This window comes from Jatropha curcas, chromosome 6 (genome assembly GCF_041381405.1).
Source record: "Jatropha curcas cultivar XTBG-Jc1 chromosome 6, XTBG_Jcur_1.0, whole genome shotgun sequence".
Classification (NCBI taxonomy): domain Eukaryota; kingdom Viridiplantae; phylum Streptophyta; class Magnoliopsida; order Malpighiales; family Euphorbiaceae; genus Jatropha; species Jatropha curcas.
In genome coordinates, this window is record NC_143156.1 from 29,672,717 (window position 1) to 29,693,586 (window position 20,870).

The following is a 20,870-nucleotide window of genomic DNA, read 5'->3' on the forward strand; positions in this document are numbered from 1 at the left end:
TATTGAATAAATTGACCATATTACCCTTAATTTAATATATTCAAACACTAATTTTTAAGGAATTGAAACAATTGAAACATAGTATTTTCTCAAAACACGACAAACATTTAAAAACGGTAGTATTTCTTTCTTTGGATGCATTTATTTTTCTAATGACAACCTATTAGTAGTGAGTACCAACCAGAAGCTTTCAATTCAGAAGTCTTAACAATTCAAGAAACTCCTAAGGATAATAGTATTAACAATAAAGATCAAGAAAGCCAAGCAGAAGTTGCTAAAGAAAATAAAGATCAAGAAAATAGCATAGAAGGAAAGGAGATGCTATTGTTAGTTGTAAAAGGAAATGAAAACAGAAGTAATATTGTAGGAGTAGAGAAAACAGAAGCTTGTGATGTTTTTACAGGAGATTGGGTTTTGGATAACAAAACACATCCTTTGTATAAAGAAGATGAATGTGAGTTTCTATCAGAATGGGCAACCTGTTTAAGAAATGGAAGGCAAGATTCTTTATATCAGAATTGGAGATGGCAACCCAAAGATTGTTCTAGACCTAGTTAAATTAATTAGCTGCTACCAAAATTGCAGAGAATAATTTAATACACTTATTTGACAGACCTCATCAGCCAACTTGAGAAGAAAACAATAACTTATCTATCTCATCAATCGCATTTATGTGAGTAGTAGGGAATAATAACCGCAAAAATGGAACTGAAGATGATGACAAGATCTTCGGCTTAAGTTTCTCCATTGCCATCTGGATCACAGATGGAGCTGGTACTCCAAACCATTGAAGATACCATGAATGAATTACTGAATCCTTCTCTCCTTGTGTTTCATCATCGGGCCATCTTGCTGAATTCAAATAGTTGTACAAATAATTTTTCGATTGCTCCGACAATTTTAAGAGCTCTTCTACCTGCTTCCGAAGAGACCCAAGAAAGATAGATTGAACAACACCACCTCTTGAAGTGGTCAAGCTTCCTTTCAGAAGAGCCTCGTTGTAGGTTAGCGCAAGCTGCAAACATAGTATAAGATAATTGAAGCTTATCTCCAAGACCAGACATACTGATGCTTGAACTGGTTTGACAATGGCCTTAACATATATGGGACATTTCTATCACCAGCTTAAACTTTATTGAGCCTACTGCAGACTTCATGTTTTTTTTTTTATCTCCCCTAACGTTTACAGAGGGAAGAAGATTGGATCTGAGTCTTTTTCTGTGCTGCTAGGTATATTTTGTTAACATAATTTAGATTAGGCCTGCATATGAAGGATTATGATGCCATCACCTCATAAAGCATATGATTTTTTTTTTTTTTTTTTTTACACCTGCTACCTTAAAATGTTTTTTGGTGGATAATACGTTCCCATCAAGGAAAGTTGAAGACAATTTGAAACAACCAAATAAATTTATTTTTAAGCTCTGATGTATTATACTCATCCAAGTTCATTTAAGTTTCTCATATAGCAGGACTAACCCTATAATAATCTGTTCTATGCACACTTCATGTATTTTCAGTTAAAACAATATTGGTTAACCTAATTCCTGATGCTACACATGTGGTCAGGAAACCACTTCTTCTATGCTCATATCCCTTCATTTGCTTTCAAGATTCAGGTAATTATAAAAGGAACAGAGTTTTTGTTGCTAATCACAAGTTAGCTAATAGAGCAACTGGGCGGTAGCAAACCTAGAAGGAATCCTTTCAGTTCAATCAATAGGGTACAGTACAAGGAAAAAGAGAAATTACCTTCAAACTAGAAATAGCAAGAGAGTCTCTGAAAACAAAAGTACCATTTGTAACTTGGTCAACCATGGATCCAATAGTAGTATATAACGACAAATAGACCTGCAAAATATTTAGAAACATTAAAACTGACTGCAACAAGAAATGCCATCAACTTCACAATGCAGTATATGACCTATAATGAAAAAATAGAAGATCCATTTCATGTTAGATAATTTGGTCAAAAAAATCACATATATTGACAGCAGGAGAGTCTAGACTTGCATAATTACCTGTAAAAGAGCCGGTCTGTCTTTGCTAATGCATTCATATAATACTTGCAAGCAGAATTCCTGGAAATCAGCATCGGATCTGCAAATAATTGGATAATATATTATTAATGTTAAACCCAGCTCTAAAGAAAAGACATGACATCACACTTTGCACGGAAGACAATTGCTTATGCATTGCGTAATCAATATTATTCGGCGTGTAAGATACATAACTTTCATCCATATTTTAACTCTAAAATAATTAACATTTAGCACATATGAAAGGTATTAATGATGATTAAAATCTAATGTAATATCTAAAGAACATGTCATAGGAGGTCTTGTCCTTGAGATATTCTAGACTCTTAACAGTGTCAGATTACAATCAAACAATACTAGCACCCTCTTGATGCCTAGAGAAACTAAAAACCAGAATAAAGTGTTTGTCCAAGGTCCCAGAAAGTTAAACATAAACACAACAATAACCAGCTAACCTTCATAATCTTCCCGTCCATTTTCTGCTATTTATGTAAAATAAAAATAACCTTAAGATTTTTCCTAACCTTACATTCATTGTTTAGACTACCATATGTTCTTTGATAACTTATTTATCATCCCAATATAAGCATCTAAAATTATCACAATGTTCATTCTCCAGCCTTTATGACACCTCAGGTTTGATATCCAACCACAAGCAGGATTTCAGTGCTCCGAGGCTCAAGAGTGATTAAGCTGAAGATCAAAGATAGATGAAAGCAGCATTAAAATGAAAAGGAATATCAGTAGACTCACCTGCTATTCCAAGAAGGATCACAACAGAGTTGTGCAAAGGCAATTAAGCTAGGATCAGAAGAGAAGGTACTGACCAACTGATCGACTGAAACAGAGTCCGACCCACTTTTGCCACAAGGATTGCACGGTTTTGTACTCATCAAACCAAAAACCTGATCAAGAAAAAATTGACATATTCTCCATAAAGAAGGCATGGATCAAGCAAAGGGTTAATTAGTTGTAAAGTGCAGCACAACAATTACCTTGTGCATTGCTCGTGACAGCAGTGATTGGCGCCCTATGGGATCATCCACATATGAACAAGCTCCAACCTTTCGTTTGATATAGAGAACACCAGAATTAAATGGGTTGTTCTTGTCCCCAAAACTCCACCAAGGTTTATCTGCCAATGAAATAACAGAGAATTATTTTTAAAATCTAAAATATAATATACAATGAAATAAATGATACAGCAGCATCCTCCAACCTTCAGGGACAAGCTCCATCACTTGAGGCCAATACCGAGGGCCACAAACGCGTACCCTCTTCAACTGCAACCAGCATATTAAATAATCCATCAGCCTAAAACTGCTAACATAAAGATTTGATACTAACATATGACAAGTTTCAGAAAAAATATCCTGCATGAATATATCATTTGTTTCTCTAAAAAAAAGAAGCTCCAGTTCAGAGAGAGACAGATTATATTTAAAAATTTTTTAAAGAGCTATATTTGGATCTTTGAACTTACAGCAGCACGTTCAGGCAAAATACAAGGGGTAACTTCACAAAAACTTGTTTCTGCATAATGTTCAGTTTCCTTAATAGTAACTTCAAGAGGGGCGTAAACAGGTAGACCACTGTCAACATCAACCGTTTGAATCCAGCGAGCCTCTGTCGCAAGGACATACAAATGCCTAAATGCCTGAAAAATTCACCTTCATAAGCATATAAATCCTTTGACAACATAAAAGGAACAGGGATACAAGCTTTCCATTAACGAAATTTTTGTTTTAAATTAATTTAGACAGACATTTCAATTTTTATAATTTACAGAAGTACAATGAGTTAAATTTGGCAAAACAGTCCCAATAACATAATAAAAGTTAATGAGCGTTCTGGGAACATCAAAACTAATAGAAACTTTTCAAGCGATATATATATATATTTCTGAGAGGTGCCCCATTAGGTCAGAATTTTCATGTACCTGAAGGTGACACCGGTTATCATTTGGTCCAGTAGGCAATCTTGGGTAAAGAGTAATTAGTAAAGAAGCAATAGAACTATTGCTCATTGAAAATGTCTGCTTTCCTCCCCCAAGAAATAAGAAACCAATGGCCAAGCTTACCTAGAATCCAGGAAGAATAAAAAATATCATAAAGATTAATATGCAAAAATTGTTTAACTGAATCTGTTAAAAAAGAATAAAATGAAAATGGAATCATTCATAATTTATCTGATCAATGCCAACGAATCAGATCAATCTTCTGGGCAATAATGACCTAGAAGGCAAGATCCCAAATTTCATTATGCATTATACTTTTTGAAGTAATGGTGCTTCTACATATGTTTTGCTTCTTCATGACAAATTGAAAATTAAGGCTGCACAAGAAACTTACAGGTGCAAAGCCAAACCTACTTAAAGATTCTCAGTTGCATTGCACGAACTATTAGGAGTGTTTGGAAAATCCAAATATCTTAGCTTAAAGATTTGGACCAAAAAAAATGCACTTATGATTCCATACATCTGATCAACAGAGTAAAATACATAATACAATACCCTAGATCATGCTATTTTATCATCAGACACAAGATCTTAAGCTTTTGCGATGCTTCAGAAGATAATGTATATTCAACAAATTAAGCTTCGTTTAGGAAGTAGAAAATTTCATTACGAATTAAACAGATACTTACTGCCATTTGAATACCATAATTTGCATGACCATCTGCAGAGTTACGGCTGCGAAGAAATCTTAGTAACCGGAATGTTTGCAGATGTCCAGAACCAGCCATAACCTGCGTATCCCATGACACCACCATAACAGACTTGAGTGTCTTTCCAAATCGTACAAAGAAATAAAGGTAGCACTATTAATATTCAACTTCCACATACCACGGACAAGGAAAGAACAATGAGGTGAAGGCATATTTCCAACGTGCCCCGATCAACATAGCGAGACAATCCCTTGGGAAAAGTACTTCCACTTGAAGCAGAAACAGGCTTGATCTGCAAAAATTTGAATAAATAATTTACCATAAAAAAAACTGAGAAAATAATTGAGCACCATCACACATGCTGAATGTAGAACCTCGTTTAGAAAATAAATAGCATATTCATAAAGTAATTCCTGCACGTTTCCATCTTTTGTTCCAGCAAACCTCAAACCTGCCCATGGTAAAAGATAATAATGTTGAGAATCAAATACATGGGAAAGAAACAGGAAGATGGACATGCCTCAGGAAATAATGATACAAATGCAATAAAGCAAGTAAACATAAAAGATTTAGTTAACCAAATGTATGTTCATGAACAATGAATATAGCAGAAAGAATAAATCAAATAATTGCATGTGTTCCCAGAATTTCAGTTTCTTTTTCTTTCACGTGTAAATACATCTAGCAAACATGGATAGCTCAACTCAACAAAACTGACAGTACATAGACTCTTTTGGAACAGATCCATCTTTCTGAAGATAGTTCTCCCTTTGCTAAGTTGCACGATGAAATGGTAAAAACATAAGAAAGTTTAGTCAGATAGAAGAAAAACAATCAAATGTCAAGACATTAAAAATTTCTCTAGTAAAAACTACATGATCTGTTCACAAGATTCTAGGATTAACACACATCATTTCCATGTCTGAAAAAACATTTCAATAGAATTGTCTCCAAAATTACAAAACAGAACTAGAAATGAGCTTATCCTTTCTCACTTGATATTCTGACTCTACCTAATCACCATAGAGGAACCTCATGTTCAAATATTACTTCCATGTCATGAAAGTCCAGGCCAAGAACATAAAAAATTCCAAAGAGTACCAGGTTTGGTTGATAAGAAGTACTAGACATACTAGACAAGGAGAATGGCCACAAAGAAAAGTAGATGACACTTAATCATCACTTAAAAGTACCAATTAATGGAATAAATATCTCGGGAATCAAAGACAATTATATACCTAGAGAAATACATGCTCCAGCCACTACATTAACATATGCCTGGACAAAGGTTTCTGCATCCATTTCATCAACATCACTAATATCATCTCTGAGGCCTTCAACACCACTTTTGACAATTTCAGGAATCTGTGACAGAATCCAGTCTTTGGAGGGGTGCACCCTGGAATAAACAGCAGAACAAAATGGAATCAAAGCCCAGCCATATAGAGCAAAATCTAATGAATGGACTAACTCAATAGCAAGAACTACCTGCTCCACATTATCAAATTCCGAGCAATGACTCGAAGCATTATGAAGTCAGGCCTCACATATTGCAAATCAAAATGAGTCTGAGGAATAGAAAGCCGTGATACAATAGGCTCTGATTCAGTCTGTTATACAAGGGAAATTTTAAAATCTTAATAGAGGCCTTCGGAAATTTCTAGGAAATCTGTAAATAAAGCTTAGTGTTTAAGACTAGTCATGTAGTAGCTGCAAGAAAATTTGCTTAACATCAAACAATAAAATACCTTCAAAAACATTAGAGCAAGAGCAATTATAGCTCCAGGTGCCGTAACATCAACATTGACTGCAGTTCCATCCATCATCTACAACTCATGAGGGGAAAGTTGAAACAGTGTCATGACAATCTTATCAGGTAAAAAACACAAGACTTTCAAAACTGGATATTTCGAACACAATGCTACTGTTATGGAAAGATTTCCAAGGCAAAGCAGCAGATACAACCTGCCCAACACCACGATTGTGTTCATCAATAGATGGTGTCAAGAAAAGCGGTCTTTCCTGCTCAAGAGAAAAAAGATGAGTGATTCAGAGAAATCAAACAAACTCAACCCAGAGTTTCTGAAACCCAAATTGCTATCACATTTTAAGATTCATCACATTAGAGCACAAATAGTATTGATCTTTGAGAGAGAATTTAGCAGCACACATTATGAATTTCCTTGCCACCAATATAGTGGAACAATCGATCAACCAAACTGTCCATGAAACCAAGTGCATCTTCCCCTCGACCTGAATAAGCAGCACAATTAACAAAATAGTTAAAGAAGAACAAGAGTTCTCAATTTTTAAAACAGTTCCAGTATCAATCCACTCATACCCAATGCAACAAGACCCAATGCAAAGCCTGCAGAAACAGCATAGCCCTCCCTCTCAAGAACATTGTCACCTCCACTTCTACGTCCCATTTCACCCTGAAAATTTAATTTGCATAAGGATAATCTAATGAATCAACTATAAACCATCAACTTCAAAATGTTTACCAAAAGTCAGAACATATGAAATCCCAGAACACATAACATGGAGTGAACTATGACACCATGAAGAATCTAAAAATGCAATCTGGAAAAGCACTTTGTAATACCACACATGTAAAATTATATGGAAGTTTACATCAACGAATAACGTACAAAAATCATCACCATTAAAAAGTTTACCGTATGATGGCACTTGGACTGGCAACGTATTACATAGAAAGGAGCAAGCTATATATATATATATATATGAGAAACACATTTCAGTGGTAGAATCATTTATTGGTTTGCAATGAAAAACAGTCACTTATCAAGACACTAAGCTAAGAACATATGACAAAAACATGCAACAAACTTGAACCTAAAGTCTATTGCAAGTTTACATTCAGTATAGAAATTAATAAATCAAATTCAGCAAAGACCAACAAAGATACTTATGAGGAACAACCATTAGCCAAAAAGAAAAGTCAGCTTGAAAAAGCCTCAATAAACTACAGGAGTAAACAGGGAATGATGATTTTCTGCTCTTCAGCAATTATATATGAATCAGACAAACATCACGCTCATTTCCCAGCACAACAAACGTAAAGTGACATTTCTGTACCATATCAAGTGGGAAGGAAAAGGACTCGAGAGATATAAATCATATCAACTATAAAGGCAACAAGAGAGGAAAATACCAAAAGGATTTGCATTGTTTGTGGGTGCACTGATCCTTCATAAAGAAGCCCAACTGACACTAATGCTGCTGACTGGAAAAACAAAATAAGACAGCAAAAGGTGATCTCAATAACTAATATTTTCCTTTCTCCACAGATAAAGTAATTGTTTACTTCAGAAATAATGCTAACACAACATGAATTAGCAACTATGATAAATATAATAAGTCAATGAATATATTTTTAAGGCTCATAAAGCTGCAAGCAAATGATTCATGTAAAAGCAGTGTGATGTTGAAGGTCGAATCAGTGTGGTTTAGTGAGCTATGCTGGATGAAGGAAAAACTAAGTGGGGAATCATCATATATTAAATTACATATCAGCTGCTGCATCAACGTGTCTTAAAGGTGAGTTTTAGCAAATAATCAAACTTCAGTATTCTGACACAAGAAACAAAGATATACACGTGTGTGCAAGCAACTCAATGATACATACCTGCAGAATGGTTGGTAGTTCCAACTCTGGAAACGAAGAAGAATGTCGAGCAGGTATATGTACATAAAGTGACTGCCACAAAGAGTAGTTAGTTATGTGAATCAAAATGTATGGACGAGAATAAAAATTTGCAAAATCCTCCAAAACGGAAAAAGACTAGAAAGATTCAGCAAACCAATAGCAAAGTTTGTTGCAGAAGAAGAAGAATCGGTGACCATATGATTCTACCTTAGATATTGCTGGTTGCATTGTCCCCCTATAAGAAGCAGCCAGGCCAAGCATTAAGCCTACAGTTGTGCTCTCGTGTTCCTATTGAAATGAAGAGTCAATAAAGCAGGAGATACTCAGAACAAAAAAACAAGGAAATGGATGATACAGAAAAGAAGATAAAAGAAAAAGGTTACTATGGGGAATGAATGTTAATATTGTTCTTTGATATGACAGCGAAACACCAAATACTAATTACATAAGAATCCTGGGAATGAAGACGAATGAAAGGAAGAATATATGCATAGAAAAAGAAGAAGAAAAGAAGAGTAACAAAGAGAAGGTGGTTGGGGGTGGGGGGGTTCCAACCTGTGTGAAGTAGGTGTATATGTCGGTAATAATCAAAACACGTAGATATCCATGTAATCCTAGAGCAAGAAGAAGCCCAGCATGAATAACATTTGGTTCCTCAGGTTTGTTATATATAATCCATGTTCTTGATACTTTTCCCTGCACATAAAAGAGTAACGGATATAACATAAGATTTACAAATTGCTATTTTGCATGGTGAATAGGACACATAAGGGAAAAAAATGAACATAAATCTCAGACAGGGAACACTGAAAAAAAAAAAAAGCTAAACTTCGCTTGGTAACCCAATTTACTGAGGCAATCATGCAACTATTGGACAATCAAAGAATATGGAGCAAGATACTTGCCTGCAACATAATTTGTGAAAAGATAGAATATTGCATGATATGCCAAAATCATCCCAGGTAACCACTAACCAGTAACATGATCTAACCTGAAGGGGGGCCAGCCTTAGCCCAGCAGCCACAGCATTGTGAAACTCTGGCCAAGATTTAAGCTCTTGTATATTCCTTATACTGGGGTCCAAATTAACCTATCAAAAGAAACAGGATGAAACAAATGCCTAAAATACATAAAAGTTGAAGATCTGTGCAAATGATGCAAAGGAGGAAAGAAAAAAGAAGATGACAATGAAAAGCAAACGATACAAACAGACTATTAGACCAATGTCGTGATAGACAATAACAGCATGTTTCCACAAAACCATAAAAACACTGGAATTTTCAGTTCAAACACAATAATTTTCTAGAAGACGAAAAATTCGAAATCTACACTAACACAGGAAAACATCTAGAACTTGTTTTAAACAACTTATTGTTTTCTATTTTTTGCCATTGAAATATTACACATTTGTTTATCACAACACCATCCACTCTTCCATTTGGTACCACCATCACAACCACACCACCAGAATCGACGACACCATCACCAACACCATAGGTGCCATCTAGCAGCACTCGGCACCACCAATGCAACCAAATCATTGCTACGAGAACTACTATCTTACCACCAATATCACCCACTGCAGTAATGTCACTGTTACCATCACTCACTTAACAGTGCTGCCACCACTGTCCACAAACACCATCACCTTCGCTTTACACTACCACGCCATTGTAGCTATCAGCAACTCTGCAGCACACCACCAGCTTCTCACCATAGACGGCACCACCATATTTTAAAGCAAGCAAATTAATCAACCGAATGTTTACACCTTGAAATGTAATCTCTATAACATTGTAATAAAACATATTGATTAATAAGTACTAAGAAGTAACCAAGAAAAAGCAACAACAAAAATGAAAAGAAAAACAATAAAATGAAAATTGGATAAACAAAAAAAATAAATAAATAAATAAATAAATTGTTTTGTGCCAACAAACAGGCCCTAATCATATCTACAAAAAAACTTTGAGCAGCAAATATTACGATGCAAAACTGAATTCAAATAATTTTGAATTGACAAAAATCCAGAGAATATAGCACTACCAAATGTTATCTAATCAAATATTCATCAAAAGTAATGAAACAACACCATCGTAATAAAGTGGAAATTGTAAAGGCATGCTCATAACATGACCAAAAATATCAACATGAAGATAAAAAAAGTCTCAAGGATACTGCTAGAACTCGGCATGCAGGTATGTAACAAAAGAAAGAAAAGAACCTAACATGAACATACAGTTGCATTTTGTTGGGCAGGCAACCGACCTGCTAGAACAAGTTTTGGTACAGTGAAGGCCTACAAAAGAAAATAAATAAACAAAATTCAATAAGAAAGAAAAATGTGCATCTTGAATATATCAATTTAAAATGAGGGCATTAGTAGAAACAAATCGGAAAGGAATACCTCTGTTAAGAGAGTAGATATTGTTGCCAAAGTAAATGCCCCACGGCCCAGAGGAAGAGCAGTAGTCCTTTGTGCTAGTTGCCACAATTGAGCCTTTGCAAGTGAGAATAAAAAATAAAACAAACTAATAATTAGATGAAACCACCACTAATAACCAACGAACCATAAGTAAAACAATGATAAACTATCCATTTATACATTTTGGGCCTCCCGTTCAAAAGATATTATGAAAAAGTCCATCCTTAGGTTTTTACAATTACATCAAAAGTTTACAAGCACAAGACAATAGGCTAAACCCTCTAAGTTCTCTGGGCCAAACTCAAAATGCAAAAGAAATTCACGGTAAACATTTGAATGCACTGTTTATGAGCACTGAAGTTTAACCACTTTGCTCTTTGAAAATAGCATATAGGTTATACAGCATTTAGCATGTCTAAAAGACACTTGGACATGTTTTTGGAGCAAAAGGATACTAGCATTTAATATTTCAGTTGGTTTAAATAATGTTAAAAGCTAGTACACAGAAACAAATATTAGTAACACAATCAAATAGGACCCAAGCAAAGTGTACCTGTTGGATATCCTGATCCGAGGTACTGGGATTAACAGATGTTTGGATAGCCACCGGTCTTGCAGAACACATAATGCGTCTAACCTAGTAGAAGGCAAAGTAGCCAGTAAAAACACAAAAATGACTGAAATTTATAGCACGGTCAGTGGATTGAGTCCCTTTTGAGAAAAACTGGTAAGTACCCACCAGCACTAACCACATAGAAGACATAGAAAAGTTAAATACCAGCCATTATGCAATTTAACTTTCTAACATGTAAAACATACCTCAAGATGAATTTCAATCGTATGGCCTAAATTCTACCAAAAATTCACGGGTGTTCATAACATTTAATCATAAACTAGTTGCCAAACATTAAAATTGAATCATTGAATTTGAAGTGTTGATGATCAATGGAAAAGGACCCAAGCAGACCTCATTCAATCGCAGATCTCGACCATACTGCAAATGAGTGCTAGAGCTGAAGATGTGTTCCATACCATCCATCATAGAGCCATCAACAGAATCAGTATCCTCAAACTTGGAACTTTCCACTCCAGTTGTATCAGAAACAGCAGAAGGAATTGTCACTGGATGCAAATGTAGCATGTATGGGGCAGACATGGATATTAAATTCACATTGGATTGGGTTTCAACTTCTTTTGATTTTCGGGGATGTGTCAAACGCGACAAAGCCAGGTCTTCTCGACCAAGAAGAACATATGCAGCAGCAGGCCAGTCAGTTGGAGGAGATTCCCGGCACTTATCTAACACCTATGAAGAACTGAAACAATAATTACAGACAGATAAAATAATACAACTATAAATGAATAGGAAGAGTCATGAAGGTGGCAAATCCTAAAATTGAAAGAGCCAACAATATTATCAAAGATAAATCCTTTTATAGGTTCTACATGCCAAGAAACTAAGTTTTGCAGAGCTCAATTAAGTAATTAGGTCTTACCGTTATCATTTAAAAACAACATTTCTAAGAGCATATTTTTCACAGTTTGAAAAAGATAACATATATTACCAATTGTTAAAATTTGATCATTGTTAAATTTAGTCATTAGTCTAGTCTAGTCAATCCTACTGTTATATGGTTAATTCACTTCTATGTTAGTTAATAGTAAGTATTTTTCTCATTGGCTTGGAACAAGGAAGTTTACTTACTGGATTATGATAATTCAATAAGACTAGGATTTAATTTTAACTATAAAATTTAAGAAAGATATGATATGGAGAGACTTCTGAAAATATAGAATCTAAAGGAAAAAGAATCTCTTTGCAGGTTTTTCATCTTCCTAATGATAAGGCTGAACTATAATCTTCTTCTAGGCAAGATTCCTGGGACAGCCATAAGTCCATGGCAGTCGCTACACTCTTCTTGTCTTTGTTTTCCACTTCTCTTTCTTTTCAACCTTTGTTTTTTTTTTTTTTTTTTTTGGATTTAAAAATGATAATTGACACACATGTACAAGAAGAGGAGAAGACAAGAACAAAGATAAGAAAGAAAACATGGACAAGAAGAATCTTATGAACAAATCAGCAGTGAACTAATTGCAATTTCAGGCACACAAGATAAAAAAAGTGCAAAGAAGGAAAATGAAATGATCAAACCTCATAGCAAGATCTATTATTAACAGTAAACTACTGAAAAATTAGATAAACTCACTACCTAAAGTTAAGAGAACAGTCAATTTCTCACCATGTTTCACCAGAAAAACCTAACTACAAATGTTGAAATAATAGGCATTTTCAAAACCCCCCTCCCCCCTCTCTTTCCTTAGACACAAAACCACCACAAGCAGTTGCAGAGTCCCAGATTCATTCCCATTTAGAGTTTCTCACATGCTGTAAAACAACATTAGGCCAACTTACATGTCGCAAAGGAAGTGATACACCAGAAGGCAGTGAGTCAAATTGTTGCAGTCCAAATCTTTCCCCAACCATTGCCAAGACTGTGAGCTCCTCACTATTGCAATATGATCCCATAGCAACATTACAGGAAACACCAGAAGGTAGCTTCTTCCCTGTCCGGTTACCACCACATAATAAACTGTAGAAAGAAACTATCTTCCGTGCCCAGCTCACAACAGAACTTCCATCTTTATATATCAAAGTTGGGAGATCATTTGTATTAGCTGCAATACAACCGAGTTGCAAACAGTTTTCAAGCCATCTGAATATACTTGGTGGAGTTTTTTTGGAAAAAGCTTTTGCACATTTCCCAATTTTCTTAAAAAGAACAGGAAAATCACGAGTATAATGATCTAAATAATTCTCCTGGCCAAGAAACTTGGCAATGTTGCATAGTAGAACTGCCAGAAGCTCCAAGTCCCTACAAGTAAAAGTTTCCAACTTATCATGCCAAAGTATTTAGGAATAACACAAATACATTTTACATAACATTTAGCAATTTATTCAGGAAACTATAAAAAACTGTTAGCGACCCAAAATTGCATATTGAGCAGTAAACCAGGAAACAATTTAAACTTCATGTGGTGCACTTCATAAAAAGCAAATTTTGGTCCTAATACCTTAACATAGAGGTCTATCTTCAAGTTCCTACTTCATTAAATTTAGCGTGCGTTTTATGGTTTGAAAACTTCAGATGGTATAAGTCAAAGAAAAGGTTGACCACACATAATATATTATTGCACATTTTAGCTCATATAAATTCGAATAGCATTCAACTTGCCCAAAATATATAAGTTTAACTTCCAACCAATTCTTAAAGCCAAGAAACTGCATGCCACTTGATTTTCAATTTATCAAACAAGACAAATGTTTAAAAGAAAAAAATATATAATGGAAGGAATTGGGAAGGGATATCAAGAAATAAGGACTAGTTAGAGCAAAAATAATATGAAACAAAAATAATAAAAAATAGACTTACCGTTTGCGAAGTTTATCCAGTTTCAGACTTTCATATAGTGCATGCAGAGAATCCAAACTCTCCTCTAACAGCTCAGAGCAAAATGATTCTTCTACACTTTGTTTACCTTTCATATTAGGACCAGAAGAATCCATTTGCCCTGCATCAAGTGAGGTTCCAGAAGAAATTCCAGTAATGAAGTTAAGTTTTGGGTAACTCTTGTGAAATTTACTGTTAAGAAGGAGTTCCCAGGATGAAAGAGGTAGTGCATTCAAATGCTTCTGAGAAACTGCACTGGACTTTCTACACATTCCAAGTATAACATCACAGAACGAGTCCCATTCAGAATCAACACTAGAATCAGGCCTTGACAAATAGTCGGACTTAGTATCCCCCCAAAGAAGAACAAGGAAATGATTATAAAATCTGGAACTAAGACCCTCAGCCAATGCTGTGATGCAATCATTCACCAATGAAGATGAAGGACCTCTTCGTAAGACACATCGAAACATCTGAAGAAAACAATAGAAAATAGTCTGGTACCACAAGATAACTGAAAGAAAAAGCAACTTTCTTGCAAAGAAAACAAATAACTATAAACTGACAGACTTGTGAATGTTTATTTAGAAACTAACGGAATCTCTCCACCTAAAATTGAGAGTTCATAAAAGCATTTAGCATGTTGTTTGTCATATTGTCTACACTCAGCCCAACCAAACCTGATATTTGACTATTAGCTATATGGGATGGATCCATAAATCATTTCCATCCAATCTGCCCTGCATAGGGCCAAAACATAAGTAACTAAAGTCGTAAAATAATAAGCTAAAATATGAAATAAAATTATCCAATGAATGAACAGAAAAGGCAACAAGTCAAAAGAAGTGCAGATCAACCTCACTTAATTAACCTCAAACAAACAACAATGGTGAAAGAAATATTCTAATGAATATACAAGTTCTTAAACAGCAAAACCTTCTTAGATATATGAATTAGTATTACCTGTCCATTATTTGTTATTAGATTCACACGCCCCTCAACAGCATCAGCCAATCCTAAAATCTTTAAGTCATAGGGAATAGATGCAGTCTCTGAGAACTCTGAATTATGCAAAAGGGTGCCTTTGCGCAAACAAGAGGGCAACAAATACTTGCACAGGCATTGCTTCCCAGACTGCAATACCACATGTATATCAATTGAACATTCATAGCCAGATCATATAAAGAAAAGTTCAAAAGCAGCTTAGCAAACATATGTTCAGTCCAAAGAAAAAATGCTGTTAAGTATTGCTACATAAAAATGCTATATTCTGCAGAACAGACTGTGCAGAAAACTGCCAGCAAAACCTATGTTTGCTTTCTGTTGCAAAGAAAACAAGATTTTGCTAAAGAGCAGTACACATGGCAAGCAAAACAAAAATTGAGAGATAATTATGATATCTACTGTCTCGTATCTGTCATTAGTACACATGGAAAACATCTTTAGTTTTGTGGATACAAGTCATAATTGAAACAGTTGCGATTGGCTACATTGGTTTGTTTTTATCAGGGAGCATTCTTATGCAAATATGCTACCTCTGCATTGCTACCTTAGTAAGATCATGAGGAAGTAGACAGACATCATCGCACATGACACTAGTTCAGTTTTAAATAAATGAAGCATATCCTCATTACTACCTCCATTAATTTCTAGATTTTCAATTAGGTAGAAAGAAAGGAAAGAAGGCAGAGAGTGAGGGAGAGAGATTATCAAAGCAGTAATTGGCTAGAACAAGAAATGATGCCAGCTCACAACCAAATACAACAACTTTTCAGCATATATTAGAGAAATTCAAAACAGATATAGGACAGATTTGCACAAGTAATGGAAACAAGATAATATCAGTACAGACATTAGTACTGGAATATGAAGTATCAAAAAGAAAAATAAAAGATCAACACCTCTTGCCAGAGAAATTAAATTATAGATAAAGAACATCGAAAGCGAGAGCCTAACAACACCCAATATAAGCTGTCATAGATGTAAGTAGAACTCAAATGAAAGCTAAACAAAATTATTAACAAAGTGAAAAAAAGAGAGAGAGAAAATTAGGCATGCAGCTTACATAAAGAAGAAGTGTGTTTTCTGGAGCCAAAACAATGATGTCTGTATATGGCAGCAATCCCACTTTCACTCTGAGAAGGAAAGAAATGAAGCTCCATAAGTGAATAACTAATCAAGATAAAACAGCTAAATGGAAGGAAACAAAGGAAAAAAAAAGTTAGAAAAACAAAAGTAGCTCTACCTTGGACGAGTTACTACCACTGGTGCTGCTGCAATTGCAGGTATGCTCCAGCTCATGTCAGGTTTAACATCAAAGATGATTTCATTATTAATTTCAATACTTTGAAGCCTTACTGACAACAGCTTCTTCTGTTCTTGAAGAAGAAAACAGATAACAGGAGCTGCATCATCATCAGTTGCCAGAAAAACCTGGTAAACATGGAAAAGAAGAAATTGCATCACTACACGTCACTAACTACTTAAAAAGCCAATAGTGGAACCAATATGAAATTAATATTCCAAATGCAGATAGGATGCACTTAAAATGGAAAAGAGCATGGTGATCAAAAAAGATAGGATCAGAATTGAACTTATCAAGTTTTTGGAAGAGCAAACCACGGTGAGCAAAATAACATGAAACAAAATTTTATGTTTCAAGACAGAAAACAAGAGGCTAAAGAAAGTTAAAAATATGAAAATTCCAACCACGGCAGTACAAAATGGCTTTTTTACTTTTCTCAGGGATGGAAGCTATGGGCCAAATTCTAAGAAATGTAAAAACGCCAAATGATAGATAACAGGCACCTTACAAGCAGCTGTCTGTGCACCCTTTCCTTGCCATATTCTGCGAAAGGAGAATAGTTTAGCTAATACACCATCAGGAACCACATCAGCATTAGTTGCCACTTCAAGATTGGAATTGATGATTTCAGCAACCCACACTGAATGCTGCATCTTTCCTGTGTAAAATGTGACAAGATCATAGTCATACAATATAATGCAGGAAAAGAGATAATAAGGGACCACTGTGAAAAAAATGGAGTAATCTTGTGGAATGCAACATGAGATACCTTTATTATATGTTGCCATTAGAGGAATTTGATCGCTGGTCCAAATTGTTCTTTCATCAAAATCCTTCATTATGTTAAATTTTCCTCTCTCTTCAATATACATTGACTGACAAATTCAAGCAACATAGATTGCATAAATGAGAGAAAATAACTTAAAAACTATAAAAACCAGAATGCAAGAAAACATACATACCTGTGGTTCTTCCAACAGATCCTTCAGAATCAGATGCGAAGACAGGGTAACTGTGTCCGCTCTCATCAAATAATCAAATGTTCCCAAAACAGCGGCATTGTGTTGTGGAGTGTGCCCAATTTCTCTTCTAGGACGAGATATATCACGAGCACCAAACAAAGGACTTGTGGATAAAGAAGTAGATTGTGTCAATGAGCTCCCTTCAGCTGCTGGCTGGAGTAGCAAACCAAATGGAAGAGGCCATATTGATGCAATGGTATGGGGGAGGGGAATGGATACTACTTCACCTGGTTAAATAAAGAAATATCACAGAAATGAATTAAGTTCAATCCACATATAAAATAGATACTAATGCTAAAAATTGGCCTAGGTTCATGGGAAAAACAATATTTTGTTGGCACTAATGCACATAGGTTTAAACCAACCAATATACTGGAGTAAAAACATATAAGCTACTTTCATTAGATATGACATCTATATTCTGGCTAACAGTTTGGTGGTACCCAAAAGACGATAGTACAGAACCAACCAATGTAAGATATCATATAAAAATATTAATTGGATATAATCATATAATCATATAATCAGATTGTTTTCCCACTATACAAATTTTTCTGCATTACTCTTGAAATTGGGAAGGCAATGTGACATCAAGTGTATTTTTTTTCACACCGGTATCCCTAAAATGCAAACTTCAAAAACTGCTAAGTAGCAAGAGTGCACTTTACCAAAATAAGTATTTCAGCAAAAGCAAGTCTCATAGAAAGGAACATTTCTTCATTGCATTACTAAATTATGACAGAACAAATCCCGTCATGCTTACCGGATATATTGTATATTGTAAGTGAATCAATTTGCAAGATACAAAGCAAAGCCTCAGACATATCACCCAGACGACACCAGCATGCCTATAACATAGATAATTAGATATAGTGGTTGTCAATATCCAATACCATCAAAGCAAGATTATTAAGTATAAACTACTTGCAATTAATACAACATTCATAGCTGCAACAAAGCAAGTCTGAAGTTTAAAAGAGGCAAAAAAAATATCAGTATGAGATAAATAACAAATGTATAGTCATTCCACTACTTCCCAAAAAAAAAAAAAAAAAAAGAAATCCTGACTTTCACCTGGACGTAAGAACAAGTCTAAGTTCCATAATACTCGTGGGAAAAAAAATTACCGTTATAACTGGGGAGGGAGAGGTAAATCTCTTGAAAACTTGCGAACCTGTGGACCATATAATCCTGTTATGCATGAGAAAAGAAAATTATGAGACCTTAATGCAAATAATCTGAGCTTGTGAGTGAGAGAGAAAATGTTAAAAATTTTAAAATTAAAAAAAAAATATATATATATATATATATATATATATATATATATATATATATATATATATATATTCACTTGATTACATCATGAGATTCAATTGGCATTATGAATCATTTTAAAATTAACCAATATAAATGAAAAATAATTGCTACATTTGACTAACATAGAATTACAATTTAGTTTAATAGACAACTAATTAGCTAATTATAGTCCAAAGTCCAATTCCAATTGAAAAATGTAGCAGCACAATTTACCTTACTAGACTACAAAACATGCAAATTTAACTAAGTCTGTTTTCAATTTAAAATATTAAAAAAAATAAACTAAATAAACAGTATCATCAAAATTTACTTGTTTCCTCTAACGAAGATCTCATTGTCGCATCGATCGCTCAGCGAAGCATCAGTTTCATCCATTTCCTCTTTGTCTCGGATAGTTTCAGGGTCGAAAAGGAAGTACTCGTACTTATCGGCGACATTATCAGGAGGCTTGCCGTCGAGAGCTTCGGCGATTAAGCCAAATGGTTTGAACTCACCAAGTACGGTGAGTTCGCGAAGCCTATAAGACATTTGGTTGAGTGAGTCAGCTCAGCAAGTGAAGGAAATAAAAGAGGTGTGAAGTGAGTGAGAGATTTTCCCTCACTCCCGCTCTTTTTTCTTCCTTTTAAGCAACTGTGATTTGTTTAAACCCTAGTGTTTGTATTGTTTGGTTCCCGGGAGTTGCATATTCTTGTTTGAGAATAGACTAGTACTGTACTGAACCGGTTCAGTATAGCTACATAAAAAATTGGCGAGGGTGCAAACTGCAAAGTATAAAGTTAGAAACTATGTCCGCAAACGCACGGCAAATAAAGAGAAATTCTTAGATAAATTCAATCTATTACGTTATTTATAGATTGGGCTAATCAATTAATATCATATTATTCCTTTTATTAAGCCATTTTATGTCAACAATTCTTAAATCATTCCAATTAGACTTTCTAATCTGTAATCAAACAGGAGATTATGAAACAAGTTGGAATTGACTTTCTCATCTATAACCATGTCGGCAATACTTGTCATATCCCAATTTTCTAACCTCCTATTTGGTTACAAATTAGAAAATACTGTACTAGTCTATTCTCAAACAAGAATATGCAACTCCCGGGAACCAAACAATACAAACACTAGGGTTGTAATTAACATATTGAAGAATTTATTATAAATTTTGAATTGAAGAATTTATTAATTTGATGGAAATTTTAAATAAATTTTCAATTCTTCAATTCAAATTAATAAATACTTTAGTACCTACATTAGGGTTGTAATTAATATATTGGAGAATTTATTAATTTGATGGAAATTTATTTTTCAAAAGTAGGTAATAAAGTTGTTAATTTCACAGAACTATTTCCCCTTGGGTGTTCTGAGTGGGATATCTACAGTGTAGAATATTAAGGGTTTGTTTGGATAAATGCAAAATAAAATTACATCCATCCAAATATTTGATGTGAGATTTGACAAGAAATCAGATACTTGTCAACTGGCCCACTCATTGACTATATTCTCCATATTACAGTTTGCTCACATAAATATATAAATCATCATTTTATTATTTATTGAATATTATTGCCATCAAAATTTATTCATTCATGTACCTTTAACAATTTACTCTTTCAATTAATGGTTTTCACTTGTCAATTTCAAATTTGTTTCAACAACTTAAGTTCGCATCCATATTGGGCTATCTTTACTTCTAAAAAATAATTTACATTTTAAAAATATTTTTTAAGAAATTTAAATAATTTATTTTTTGTTGTATGATTATAATATTGAAAATTAGTTAAAAATATTAAAAATTTTAACTCATAAAACCATAATAATGATAATAATATAAATTTCATATTTTAAAAATTTTTACTGTTAAATATAAGAATAATGCTAGAAAATGGTAATTATACAAGTAACCGGTCACCGGTGGTGGTGGCTGGTTGTGAATGATGAGTCGTGGTAATAAACACCGATGATTAATAAATTAA

At 34.3% G+C, this 20,870-nt stretch overlaps 1 protein-coding gene across 1 annotated transcript; it reads right to left on the minus strand.

Moving 5' to 3' along the window:
- Positions 1–324: 324 nt before the first annotated feature.
- EMB2771 (E3 ubiquitin ligase) lies at positions 325–19,527 on the minus strand. Its single transcript, XM_089723542.1, has 37 exons — positions 19,205–19,527; positions 18,705–18,768; positions 18,341–18,425; positions 17,518–17,804; positions 17,325–17,430; positions 17,059–17,213; positions 16,496–16,683; positions 16,316–16,385; positions 15,214–15,384; positions 14,233–14,723; positions 13,215–13,674; positions 11,769–12,107; positions 11,355–11,438; positions 10,784–10,876; positions 10,616–10,675; positions 9,368–9,466; positions 8,932–9,072; positions 8,584–8,664; positions 8,356–8,427; positions 7,882–7,953; positions 7,048–7,141; positions 6,877–6,959; positions 6,672–6,728; positions 6,455–6,532; positions 6,195–6,316; positions 5,945–6,105; positions 5,081–5,157; positions 4,885–4,998; positions 4,686–4,787; positions 3,979–4,119; positions 3,523–3,696; positions 3,259–3,322; positions 3,035–3,174; positions 2,793–2,944; positions 2,022–2,100; positions 1,753–1,851; positions 325–1,015 (listed from the first exon to the last, which is right to left on the minus strand). Exons 1-37 carry the CDS (start codon positions 19,420–19,422, stop codon positions 620–622), a joined length of 5,469 nt encoding a protein of 1,822 aa, XP_089579668.1. The 5' UTR covers positions 19,423–19,527; the 3' UTR covers positions 325–619.
- Between the last annotated feature and the right edge of the window lie 1,343 nt (positions 19,528–20,870).

What these genes read in the sequence shown, in the direction of transcription:
- EMB2771 (XM_089723542.1), bottom strand. Translation starts at nt 19,422, where the DNA reads ATGTCTTATAGGCTTCGCGAACTCACCGTACTTGGTGAGTTCAAACCA. An exon ending in ATCTTCGTTAGAGGAAACAA is followed by an intron (nt 18,769 to 19,204) that starts GTAAATTTTGAT and finishes CATGCATAACAG; the next exon opens with GATTATATGGTCCACAGGTT. An exon ending in AATGGCAACATATAATAAAG is followed by an intron (nt 17,214 to 17,324) that starts GTATCTCATGTT and finishes CATTTTACACAG; the next exon opens with GAAAGATGCAGCATTCAGTG.